The 13,414-nt window shown below is 47.1% G+C and overlaps 1 protein-coding gene across 1 annotated transcript in view; it reads right to left on the minus strand.

Moving 5' to 3' along the window:
* The window catches only part of dnhd1 (dynein heavy chain domain 1), a 261,227-nt gene that overhangs the window by 146,700 nt on the left and 101,113 nt on the right, over positions 1-13,414 (minus strand). The window contains exons 11-13 of the mRNA XM_078221475.1: positions 8,842-8,967; positions 7,973-8,249; positions 6,854-6,981 (exon numbers count right to left, since the gene is read on the minus strand). Coding sequence (XP_078077601.1) covers positions 6,854-6,981; positions 7,973-8,249; positions 8,842-8,967 — 531 coding nt within the window. The remainder of the gene's footprint in view (positions 1-6,853; positions 6,982-7,972; positions 8,250-8,841; positions 8,968-13,414) is intronic.

A 13,414-nucleotide genomic window follows, 5' to 3' on the forward strand; every position in this document is an offset into this window, starting at 1 on the left:
AGCGCACAGATAAAGGCCAATATCTGCTTGGGTTCTCGCCAGTCACGCAAAGTTAAGTCAAGGTCTTGTATTGGACTTGAACTTTAGTATTTTCCTGTAAGATAACTTATCGTTGGTTGGGTGGGTGATTAATGATTGTGTGTGTTTAAATAAATATTGATTGTACTAACAAGACGTCTACTCGCAGTTCTTTGTCCATCGCAGAAAAAATAGGGTTGTTGTAGTGGGAGACTTCAATTCCCCTGGTATAGACTGGAAAGTGCTTAGGGCTGGGGGTCTGGATGGGGAGGAATTTGTAAAATGCATATTGGAAGGTTCTTTGGAACAGTATGTAGATAGCCCGACTAGAGACTGGATCTAGTTCTGGGAAATGAGCCCGGTCAGGTCGTCAAAGTTTCGGTAGGGGAACATGTGGCAAATAGTGACCACAACTCTGTTAACTTGAGGATAGTAATGGACAAGGATGAGTGTTGTCCTAAGGGTAGGGTGCTAAATTGGGGGAAGGCTAACTATAGCCGGATTAGGAAGGAATTGGTGGCCGGTGATTGGGAGAGGCTGTTCGGGGGTAAGTCCACGTCTGGCATGTGGGAGTCTTTTAAGGAACAGTTGATAAGGCTGCAGGACAGGCATGTGCCTGTAAAAAGGAAGAACATAAGAACATAAGAAATAGGAGCAGGAGTAGGCCATCTATGGGATTGGGGGTGATCTAGGAAATTGGATCAGGAATTGGCTAGCGGATAGGAAACAGAGGGTGGTGGTTGATAGTAAATATTCATCATGGAGTGCGGTTACAAGTGGTGTACCTCAGGGATCTGTTTTGGGGCCACTGCTGTTTGTAATATTTATTAATGATCTGGATGAGGGTATAGTTGGGTGGATTAGCAAATTTGCTGATGACACCAAAGTCGGTGGTGTGGTAGACAGTGAGGAAGGGTGTCGTAGTTTGCAGGAAGACTTAGACAGGTTGCAAAGTTGGGCCGAGAGGTGGCGGATGGAGTTTAATGCGGAGAAGTGTGAGGTAATTCACTTTGGTAGGAATAACAGATGTGTTGAGTATAGGGCTAACGGGAGGACTTTGAATAGTGTGGAGGAGCAGAGGGATCTAGGTGTATGTGTGCATAGATCCCTGAAAGTTGGGAATCAAGTAGATAAGGTTGTTAAGAAGGCATATGGTGTCTTGGCGTTTATTGGTAGGGGGATTGAATTTAGGAGTCGTAGCGTTATGTTGCAACTGTACACAACTCTGGTGCGGCCGCACTTGGAGTACTGTGTGCAGTTCTGGTCCCCACATTACAGGAAGGATGTGGAGGCTTTGGAGAGGGTGCAGAGGAGGTTTACCAGGATGTTGCCTGGTATGGAGGGGAGATCCTATGAGGAGAGGCTGAGGGATTTGGGATTGTTTTCGCTGGAAAGGCGGCGGCTAAGAGGGGATCTTATTGAAACATATAAGATGATTAGAGGTTTAGATAGGGTGGATAGTGATAGCCTTTTTCCTCTGATGGAGAAATCCAGCACGAGGGGGCATGGCTTTAAATTGAGGGGGGGTAGTTATAGAACCGATGTCAGGGGTAGGTTCTTTACCCAGAGGGTGGTGAGGGATTGGAATGCCCTGCCAGCATCAGTAGTAAATGCGCCTAGTTTGGGGGCGTTTAAGAGATCCGTAGATAGGTTCATGGACGAAAAGAAATTGGTTTAGGTTGGAGGGTCACAGTTTTTTTTTAACTGGTCGGTGCAACATCGTGGGCCGAAGGGCCTGTTCTGCGCTGTAATGTTCTATGTTCTATGTTCTATGTTCTAGCCCCTCGAGCCTGCCCCGCCATTCAATAAGATCATGGCTGATCTGACGTGGATCAGTACCACTTACCCGCCTGATCCCCATAACCCTTAATTCCCTTACCGATCAGGAATCCATCCATCCGCGCTTTAAACATATTCAGCGAGGTAGCCTCCACCACCTCAGTGGGCAGAGAATTCCAGAGATTCACCACCCTCTGGGAGAAGAAGTTCCTCCTCAACTCTGTCTTAAACCGACCCCCCTTTATTTTGAGGCTGTGTCCTCTAGTTTTAACTTCCTTACTAAGTGGAAAGAATCTCTCCGCCTCCACCCTATCCAGCCCCCGCATTATCTTATAAGTCTCCATAAGATCCCCCCTCATCCTTCTAAACTCCAACGAGTACAAACCCAATCTCCTCAGCCTCTCCTCATAATCCAAACCCCTCATCTCCGGTATCAACCTGGTGAACCTTCTCTGCACTCCCTCCAATGCCAATATATCCTTCCTCATATAAGGGGACCAATACTGCACACAGTATTCCAGCTGCGGCCTCACCAATGCCCTGTACAGGTGCAGGAAGGATAGGAAAGGTAGGATTCGAGAGGCGTGGATAACCAGGGAAATTGAGGATCTGATCAAAAAGAAAAGAAAAGCATACGTTAGGTCCAGGCAACTGAAAACAGATGCAGCTCAGGAGGAATACAGAGAGAGGATGAAAGAACTCAAACGGGGAGTTAGAAGGGCAAAAAGAGGTCACGAAATGTTCTTGGCAGACAGGATTAAGGAGAATCCTCAGGCATTTTGTTCATATGTTAGGAACAAAAGAGTTGTCAAGGAAAAAGTCAGACCTCTCAGGGACAAAGGTGGGGAATTATGCTTAGAACCCAAGGGAATAGGGGAGATCCTAAATGAATACTTTGCATCGGTATTCACAAAGGAGAGGGACTTGTTGACTGGGAGTGTCTCAGAGGGAGGTGTTGACCCGTTAGAGAGAATCTCCATTACAAGGGAGGAAGTGTTAGGTTTTTTAGGTAACATTAAAACTGACAAATCCCCAGGGCCTGATGGCATCTATCCGCGACTGCTCAGGGAGACAAGAGATGTAATTGCTGGGCTTCTGACGGAAATCTTTGTCTTTTTGTTAGACACAGGTGAGGTCCCTGAGGATTGGAGGATAGCGAATGTGGTACCGTTATTTAAGAAGGGTAGCAGGGATAACCGGGGTATTTATAGGTCAGTGAGCTTGACGTCCGTGGTAGGGAAGTTGTTGGAGAGGATTCTTAGAGACAGGATGTATGCGCATTTAGAATGGAACAATCTCATTAGTGACAGACAGCATGGTTTTGTAAGAGGGAGGTCGTTCCTTACAAATTTGGTGGAGTTATTTCAGGAAGTGACAAAAACGGTTGATGAAGGAAGGGCCGTGGATGTCGTCGATATGGATTTCAGTAAGGCATTTGACAAAGTCCCTCATGGCATGTTGGTTAAGAAGGTTAAGGCTCATGGGATACAAGGAGAGGTGGCTAGATGGGTAGAGAACTGGCTTGGCCACAGGAGGCAGAGGGTAGCAGTCGAAGGCTTTTTCCGGCTGGAGGTCTGTGACCAGTGGTGTTCCGCAGGGCTCTGTACTGGGACCTCTGCTATTTGTGATATATATATAAATGATTTGGAAGAAGGTGTAACTGGTGTAATCAGCAAGTTTGCGGATGACACGAAGATGGCTGGACTTGCGGATAGCGATGAACATTGTCGGACAATACAGCAGGATATAGATAGGCTGGAAAATTGGGCGGAGAAATGGCTGATGGAATTTAATCCAGATAAATGCGACGTGATGCATTTTGGAAGAACTAATGTAGGGGGGAGTTATACAATAAATGGCAGAGCCATCAAGAGTATAGAAACACAGAGGGACCTAGGTGTGCAAGTCCACAAATCCTTGAAGGTGGCAGCACAGGTGGAGAAGGTGGTGAAGAAGGCATATGGTAAGCTTGCCTTTATAGGATGGGGTATTGAGTATAAAAGCTGGAGTCTGATGTTGCAGCTGTATAGAACGCTGGTGAGGCCACATTTGGAGTACTGTGTCCAGTTCTGGTCGCCGCACTACCAGAAGGGCGTGAAGGCTTTAGAGAGAGTGCAGAGAAGGTTTACCAGGATGTTGCCTGGTATGGAGGGTCTTAGCTATGAGGAGAGATTGGGTAAACTGGGGTTGTTCTCCCTGGAAAGACGGAGAATGAGGGGAGACCTAATAGAGGTGTACAAAATTATGAAGGGTATAGATAGGGCGAACAGTGGGTAGCTTTTTCCCAGGCCGGAGGTGACGATCACGAGGGGTCACGGGCTCAAGGTGAGAGGGGCGAAGTATAACTCAGATATCAGAGGGACGTTTTTTTACACAGAGAGTGGTGGGAGCCTGGAATGCACTGCCAAGTAGGGTGGTGGAGGCAGACACGCTGGCATCGTTTAAGACTTACCTGGATAGTCACATGAGCAGTCTGGGAATGGAGGGATACAAACGAATGGTCTCGTTGGACCAGTGAGCAGCACAGGCTTGGAGGGCCGAAGGGCCTGTTTCCTGCGCTGTACTGTTCTTTGTATAAGGGTTAAAACAGACTGTGCGGCAGGTAGCAGGCACAACAGATCCTAACATGAATAGAGGATTAGCTGACTGGCAGAAGGCAAAGAGTGGGGATAAAGAGGTCTTTTTCAGGTTGGCAGCCAGTGACTAGTTGTGTGCCTCAGGGGTCAGTGCTGGGACCACAACCTTTCACAATATACATTAACGATTTGGAGGAAGGAACTGAAGGCACTGTTGCTCAGTTTGCAGATGATACAAAGACATGTAGAGGGACAGGTAGTATTGAGGAAGCAGGGGGGCTTCAGAAGGACTTGGACAGGTTGGGAGATTGGGCAAAGAAGTAGCAGATGGAATACAATGTGGAAAAGTGTGAGGTTATGCACTTTGGAAGGGGGAATGGAGGTATAGACTATTTTCTAAATAGGGAAATGCTTAGGAAACCAGAAGCACAAAGGGACTTGGAAGTCCTTGTTCAAGATTCTCTGAAGGTTAACGTGCAGGTTCAGTCGGCAGTTAGGAAGGCAAATGCAATGTTAGCGTTCATGTCGAGAGGGCTAGAATACAAGAGCAGGGATGTACTTCTGAGGCTGTATAAGGCTCTGGTCAAACCCCATTTGGAGTATTGTGAGCAGTTTTGGGCTCCATATCTAAGGAAGGATGTGCTGGCCTCGGAAAGGGTCCAGAGGAGGTTCACAAGAATGATCCCTGGAATAAAGAGCTTGTTGTATGAGAAATGGTTGAAGACTCTGGGTCTGTACTCATTGGAGTTCAGAAGGATGAGGAGAGATCTTATTGAAACTTACAAGATACTGCGAGGCCTGGATAGAGTGGATGTGGAGAGGATGTTTCCACTTGTAGGAAAAACTAGAACCAGAGGGCACAACCTCAGACTAAAGGGACGATCCTTTAAAACAGAGATGAGGAGAAATTTCTTCAGCCAGAGAGTGGTGAATCTGTGGAACTCTTTGCCACAGAAGGCTGTGGAGTGTCTTTAAGACAGAGATAGATAGATTCTTGATTAATAAGGGGATCAGGGGCTATGGGGAAAAGGCAGGAGAATGGGGATGAGAAAAATATCAGCCATGATTGAATGGCGGAGCAGACTCGATGGGCTGAGTGGCCTAATTCTGCTCCTATGTCTTATGGTCTAATGGTCTCTCAGGAAGTTCAGGAGATGGAGAGGACTGGGAAAGTGAAACTGAAATTTAAGATCAGCCTGGTCATATTGAATGGCGGGTAGGCCCGAGGGGCTAAATGGACAATCAATGTATCTTAGCTTCTTACTTTCACAGAATATTCTCTCTTCAACATTGACCCCATCAAACACTCCCAGGACAGGTACAGCACGGGGTTAGATACAGAGTAAAGCTCCCTCTACACTGTCCCCCATCAAACACTCCCAGGACAGGTACAGCACGGGGTTAGATACAGAGTAAAGCCCTCTCGACACTATCCCCATCAAACACTCCCAGGACAGGTACAGCACGGGGTTAGATACAGAGTAAAGCTCCCTCTACACTGTCCCCATCAAACACTCCCAGGACAGGTACAGCACGGGGTTAGATACAGAGTAAAGCCCTCTCGACACTATCCCCATCAAACACTCCCAGGACAGGTACAGCATGGGGTTAGACACAGAGTAAAGCTCCCTCTACACTGTCCCCCATCAAACACTCTCAGGACAGGAACAGCACGGGGTTAGATACAGAGTAAAGCTCCCTCTACACTGTCCCCATCAAACACTCCCAGGACAGGTACAGCATGGGGTTAGATACAGAGTAAAGCCCTCTCTACACTATCCCCATCAAACACTCCCAGGACAGGTACAGCATGGGGTTAGATACAGAGTAAAGCTCCCTCTACACTGTCCCCATCAAACACTCCCAGGACAGGTACAGCATGGGGTTAGATACAGAGTACAGCTCCCTCTACACTGTCCCCATCAAACACTCCTAGGACAGGTACAGCACGGAGTTAGATACAGAGTAAAGCTCCCTCTACACTGTCCCCATCAAACACTCCCAGGACAGGTACAGCACAGGGTTAGATACAGAGTAAAGCCCTCTCTACACCGTCCCCAGCAAACACTCCCAGGACAGGTACAGCACGGGGTTAGATACAGAGTAAAGCTCCCTCTACGCTGTCTCCCATCAAACACTCCCAGGACAGGGACAGCACGGGGTTAGATACAGAGTAAAGCTCCCTCTACATTGTCCCCCATCAAACACTCCCAGGACAGGGACAGCACGGGGTTAGATACAGAGGGTATGTGGATGAGTAGAGTTTGTTGTTCTATCATGCTGGGTTTTGGGAGAAATAACACAATCTCATTATTGAAATGAGGAATGAAAGCAGCCAATCCCCTGTGCTGTAACCTGGTGAATTCAGTAGATTTGGACAGCGCTGACACTGACCACGGGAGGATATAATGGTGTCTAAGATTTCAGTGGAACACTCTGCTGGATGAAGGCATTGGCAATGTGAGTGGGAGGAGCCTTACCATGTTGTACAATGTCTTCTTCCAGTCTCTGATTCGCTGACACACGGTATCGAAGAGGTTCCACAACTGCTGCCTCAAGCTGATATTCTTTTCCGTCACAGTGAGAAATGATAAATCAAAGGGTTCGCCTGAACAAAGAGCAGAATGCAAAGAGCTGCAGTTAGGGACAGGCAGCAGTCTCAGGACTGCCTCCCCACATCCATCCCCATGCACTGACCACCCAGCAGGAATTCAGCCAAGTCTCCAGACACTGAGAGGTTTCATGGACAAACTGTGGATGCGGTTTTACAACCTCGCTCGTCCCGAAACTGTAAAATCCCGCCCGAGGTCAACAGGCCTTTCCACATTCCGCCCCTCATCCGCTCCAATTCCCGTGCCGGGCACGGCGGTAGGATTCTGGCTACTGGTCCTGAAACACTGACTGAGACACTCACTCACACACACACACACACAATCATACACACACACCCACACACACACATTCACACACACACACACACACAATCATACACACACACACACACATTCACACACACACACACAATCATACACACCCACCCACACACACACATTCACACACACACACACACACAATCATACACACACACACACACACAATTATACACACACACCCACACACACACTCACCCACACACACACATTCACACACCCACACTCACCCACATACACTCGACCCATACACACATACACACTCACCCACACACACACACCCACACATACACTCATCCACACGCACGCACACTCGCCCACACACACACTCACCCACACACACACTCACCCACACACACACTCACCCACACACACACTCACCCACGCACACACTCACCCACGCACACACTCACCCACGCACACACTCACCCACGCACACACTCACCCACACACACACACTGAGACGCACACACACACACACACACACTGAGACACACACACTCACATGTCTGTGACCTCTACAACCCCAGACACGACAGACCGTGACCTCTCAACCCCATTCACGGCAGACCGTGACCTCTCAACCCCAGAGACGGCAGACTGTGACCTCTACAACCCCAGACATGGCAGACTGTAACCTCTGCAATGGCAGACGGAGGCATCAGCTACCTTTTATGGTTTTCCTGGATTGGCTGAGTTCCTGTAGAGAATCCACCAGTGACAAGAACTTTATTTTTAGCTGCTGTAACAATGGGAGAATGACGATTCCATTCTGTAACGGATCCAAGAAGGGGCCAGATGTGACGGTGGAATTTATGATCTGCACCTCGGAGGCGAGGAGTCTAAAGCTGTGCTCCAAGTTGTCAATGATGCTGTCCTTATGTTTTATGGTGAACTCTGAGGCTTCCTTACACACTTCGAGATAAGCATTCCAAAGGTATTCAATCTAGTGAGAGATCAGAGTGTCAGCACACAGTAACCACCGAATATTCCTGCATGTGGATTAAACACCGCCTTCATCAGGAGAGTCCAGAAACTTCCATCTATTTTAAGAACATTAGGATTTTTTTCACTCCTTGAGTCAGTTCCCCATTTATTTAGATCATGCTGATCTGTACTTTAACTTCATTTACCTCGATTGGTTCTGTAACCCTGAGCTTCTTATCCAAGGAAAATCTATCAGTCTTACTCTCGACATCTGCAATTTATCACCAGCATCAACAACGTTTGGAGGCGAGGGTTCCAGAACTCCACTTCCTTGTGTCAGCAAATGCTTCCTAATGTCATCTCTGAACAGCCTGGATCCAATTTTAAGATTCTGCCCCCTTGTTCGGAATGTTTCTCCCTTTCGACCCTGTCAAATCCTTTAATCATCTTAAACTCCCCGATTAGACCATCCGTTACTCGAGGGGAAACAAGTGGAATTGGTGCAACAACAGCGGAAAGCCAAGCTCATAGCCAACAGGCAGGACCCGGCCCCGAACCCTGGACCCTACAACCCCCATTCTTCAGCCGATTCAGAGTTCCTGGTTTCCTACCTGTTCTTCTTCCTTGTCCGCAAATGAGGAATGTTGCAGGAACTGCAGGCGGACTATCTGGATGAGGGAGAATGTGGAATCCATCCGCTGCTGGAAGTCGAGGGCCTTGTGATTGTACAGCTCCAGCTGAGAAACGAGGAGGGGATCATCAGAAAGGTACAGACACAGGTGGGGTGGGGGGGGCGCAGTGAGGAGGTGGGTCTTCCTGACTGCTTGGTCAGGGGAACACTCACTGCCAGTGAGGTTTGCTGCCTCAATACCAGGGAGAAACTTTGATATCCATACATTCGCAAATCTTTAGAAGTGGCAGGGCAAATTGATAAGTGGTTAAAGAAAGCTCACTTGCGATTATAAATCAAGGAATAGAATCTGAACACAGAGTACTTAAGGAAGTGGCCGTGGAAATAGTAGATCTTTGGTGGTTATTTTCCAAAATTCTTTGGACTCTGGAATTGATTGGAGGGTAGCTAATGTAAGTCCGCTATTCAAAAAGGGAGGTAGAGAGAAAACAGGGAACTACAAACCAGTGAGCCTAACGTCGGTACTGGGAAGTTGCTCGAGTCTATTATCAAGGATTTCCTAACTCAGTATTTGGAAGGCAGTGATATAATCAGACAAAGTCAGCATGGATTTACAAAAGAGAAATTATGCTTGATGAATCTATTGGAATTTTTAAAAAATGTAACGAATTGAGTTGACCGAGGAGAACCAAGTGGATGTGAAACATAGAAACATAGAAAAACTACAGCACAATACAGGCCCTTCCGCCCACAAAGTTGTCCCTACCTGGTCCCTACCCGGTGATAAAGAAGGACTGTAAGAAAAGGGATAACCAGACATGGATAACAAAGGAAATAAAGGAGAGTATTAAAATAAAATCAGATGCGTACAGAGTGGCCAAAAATAGTGGAGAATTAGTGGATTGGGAAAGCTTTAAAAAACAACAAAGAACGACTAAGGAAGCGATTAAGAAAGGAAAGATAGATTATGAAGCTAAACTAGCTCAAAATATAAAAAATGATAGTAAAAGTTTTTACAAATATATAAAAAGGAATAGAGTGGCTAGAGTGAATGTTGGACCCTTGGAGGACGAGAGGAGAGATTTAATAGTGGAAAACGAGGAAATGGCTGAGACTTTAAATAAGTTCTTTGTGTCGGTCTTCACGGTGGAAGACACAAATAGTTTACCGAATATTAGAGATCGAGAGTTGGTGGGAGGTGAGGTCCTTAATACAATTACTGTTACTAGGGAGGTGGTGCTTGGTAGACTAATAGGACTGAAGGTAGACAAGTCCCCGGGCCCGGATGGAATGCATCCCAGGGTACTGAAAGAAATGGCTGAGGTAATAGCAGATGCGTTAGTAGTAATTTATCAAAATTCGCTGGACTCTGGGGTAGTGCCGGCTGACTGGAAAACAGCTACTGTTACGCCGCTGTTTAAAAAAGGAAGTAGACAAAAGGCGGGTAACTACAGGCCGGTTAGCTTAACGTCTGTAGTTGGGAAGATGCTGGAGTCCATCATTAAAGAGGAAATAGCAGAGCACCTGGATAAGAATGGGTTGATCAAGCAGACGCAGCATGGATTCATGAAGGGAAAGTTGTGTTTGACGAATTTACTGGATTTTTATGAAGATGTGACTAGTGCGGTTGACAGAGAGGAAATCATAGAAACCGTGAAATCATAGAAACCCTACAGTGCAGAAGGAGGCCATTCGGCCCATCGAGTCTGCACCGACCACAATCCCACCCAGGCCCTACCCCCACATATTTACCCACTAATCCCTCTAACCTACGCGTCTCAGGACTCTAAGGGGCAATTTTTAACCTGGCCAATCAACCTAACCCGCACATCTTTGGACTGTGGGAGGAAACCGGAGCACCCGGAGGAAACCCACGCAGACACGAGGAGAATGTGCAAACTCCACACAGACAGTGACCTGAGCCGGGAATCGAACCCGGGACCCTGGAGCTGTGAAGCAGCAGTGCTAACCACTGTGCTACCGTGCCGCCCGAACCGGTGGATGTGGTGTTTTTAGATTTCCAGAAGGCATTCGATAAGGTGCCTCACAAAAGGTTGCTGCAGAAGATTTGGGTACACTGAGTTGGGGATAAGGTGTTGGCGTGGATTGGGGATTGGCTACCTAACAGGAAGCAGAGAGTTGGAATAAATGGGTGCTTTTCTGGTTGGCAGTTGGTGACCAGTGGCGTGCCGCAGGGATCGGTGCTGGGGCCTCAACTGTTTACCATATACATAGATGATCTGGAGGAGGGGACTGAATGTAGGGTATCAAAGTTTGCTGATGACACGAGGATGAGTGGGAAAGCGAATTGCGTGGAGGATGTGGAAAGTCTGCAGAGAGATTTGGATAGGCTGAGCGAGTGGGCGAGGATCTGGCAGATGGAATATAACGTTGGCAAATGTGAGGTTATCCACTTTAGAAGAAATAATAGTAAATTGGAATATCATTTAAATGGAGAAAAATTACATCATGCTAAAATTACAACATGCTGCTGTGCAGAGGGACCTGGGGGTCCTTGTGCATGAGACGCAAAAACCCAGTCTGCAGGTGCAACAGGTGATCAAGAAGGCAAATGGGATGTTGGCCTATATCGCAAGGGGGATAGAATATAAAAGCAGAGATGTCTTGCTGCATCTGTACAGGGCATTGGTGAGGCCGCAGCTGGAATACTGTGTGCAGTATTGGTCCCCTTATTTGCGGAAGGATATATTGGCCTTGGAGGGAGTGCAGAGAAGGTTCACCAGGTTGATACCAGAGATGAGGGGTGTTGACTATAAGGAGAGACTGAGCAGATTGGGTTTGTATTCGTTGGAATTTAGAAGGCTGAGGGGGGATCTTATAGAGACCTATAAGATAATGAAGGGGCTTGGTAGGGTAGAGATGGAAAGATTCTTTCCACTTAGAAAGGAAACTACAACTAGAGGGCACAGCCTCAAAATAAAGGGGGGTCAGTTCAGGACAGAGTTGAGGAGGAACTTCTTCTCTCAGAGGGTGGTGAATCTCTGGAATTCTCTGCCCACTGAAGTGGTTGAGGCTACCTTGTTGAATATGTTTAAATCACGGATAGATGGATTCCTGATTGGTAAGGGAATTAGGGGTTATAAGGATCAGGCGGGTAAGTGGAACTGATCCACTTCAGATCAGCCATGATCTTATTGAATGGCGGGGCAGGCTCGAGGGGCTAGATGGCCTACTCCTGCTCCTATTTCTTATGTTCTTATGCTACTGTGCAGAGGGACCTGGGGGTCCTTGTGCACGAATCGCAAAAACTCAGTCTGCAGGTGCAGCAGGTGATCAAGAAGGCGAATGGAATGTTGGCCTTTATCGTGAGGGGGATAGAATATAAAAGCAGGGAGGTCTTGCTGCAACTGTACAAGGCACTGGTGAGGCCGCAGCTGGAATACTGTGCAGTTTTGGTCCCCTTATTTGCGAAAGGATATATTGGCCTTAGAGGGAGTGCAGAGAAGGTTCACCAGGTTGATACCGGCGATGAGGGGTGTAGCTTATGAGGAGAGATTGAACAGATTGGGTCTGTACTCATTGGAGTTTAGAAGGCTGAGGGGGTGATCTTATAGAGACATATAAGATAATGAAGGGGCTGGATAGGGTAGAGGTTGAGAGATTCTTTCCACTTAGAAGGGAAACCAGAACTAGAGGGCACAGCCTCAAAATAAGTGGGGGCCGGTTCAGAACAGAGTTGGGGGGGAACTTCTTCTCTCAGAGGGTAGTGAATCTCTGGAATTCTCTGCCCATTAAAGTGGTGGAGGCTTCCTCGTTGAATATGTTTAAATCACGGGTAGATAGATTTCTGATCGATAAGGGAATTAAGGGATATGAGGAGCAGGCGGGTAAGTGGAACTGATTCGCTTCAGATCAGCCATGATCTTGTTGAATGGCGGGGCAGGCTCGAGGGGCTAGATGGCCTACTCCTGCTCCTATTTCTTATGTTCTTATGTTCTTATGTTATTTAGACTTTCAGAAAGCTTTTGACAAGGTCTTACATAACACACTACGATGTAAAGTTAAAGCACATGGGATTGCAGGTAATGTCTTGAGATGGATAGAAAGCTGGTTAGCAGATAGGAAGCAAAGAGTTAAGAGTCATAGGGTCATAGAGGTTTACAGCATGGAAACAGGCCCTTCGGCCTAACTTGTCCATGCTGCCCTTATTTTTTTTTAAACACCCCTAAGCTAATCCCAATTGCCCGCATTTGGCCCATATCCCTCTATACCCATCGTACCCATGTAACTATCTAAATGCTTTTTAAAAGATAAAATTATACCCGCCTCTACTACTACCTCTGGCAGCTTGTTCCAGACACTCACCACCGTCTGTGTGAAAATATTGCCCCTCTGGACACTTTTGTATCTCTCCCCTTAAACCTATGCCCTCTAGTTTTAGACTCTTCTTCCTTTGGGAAAAGATATTGACTATCTAGCTGATCTGTGCCCCTCATTATTTTATAGACCTCTATAAGATCACCCCTCAGCCTCCTATGCGCCAGAGAAAAAAGTCCCAGTCTATCCAGCCTCTCCTTATAACTCAATCCATC

The sequence above is a fragment of the Mustelus asterias genome, chromosome 10, assembly GCF_964213995.1.
Source record: "Mustelus asterias chromosome 10, sMusAst1.hap1.1, whole genome shotgun sequence".
Lineage (NCBI taxonomy): Eukaryota > Metazoa > Chordata > Chondrichthyes > Carcharhiniformes > Triakidae > Mustelus > Mustelus asterias.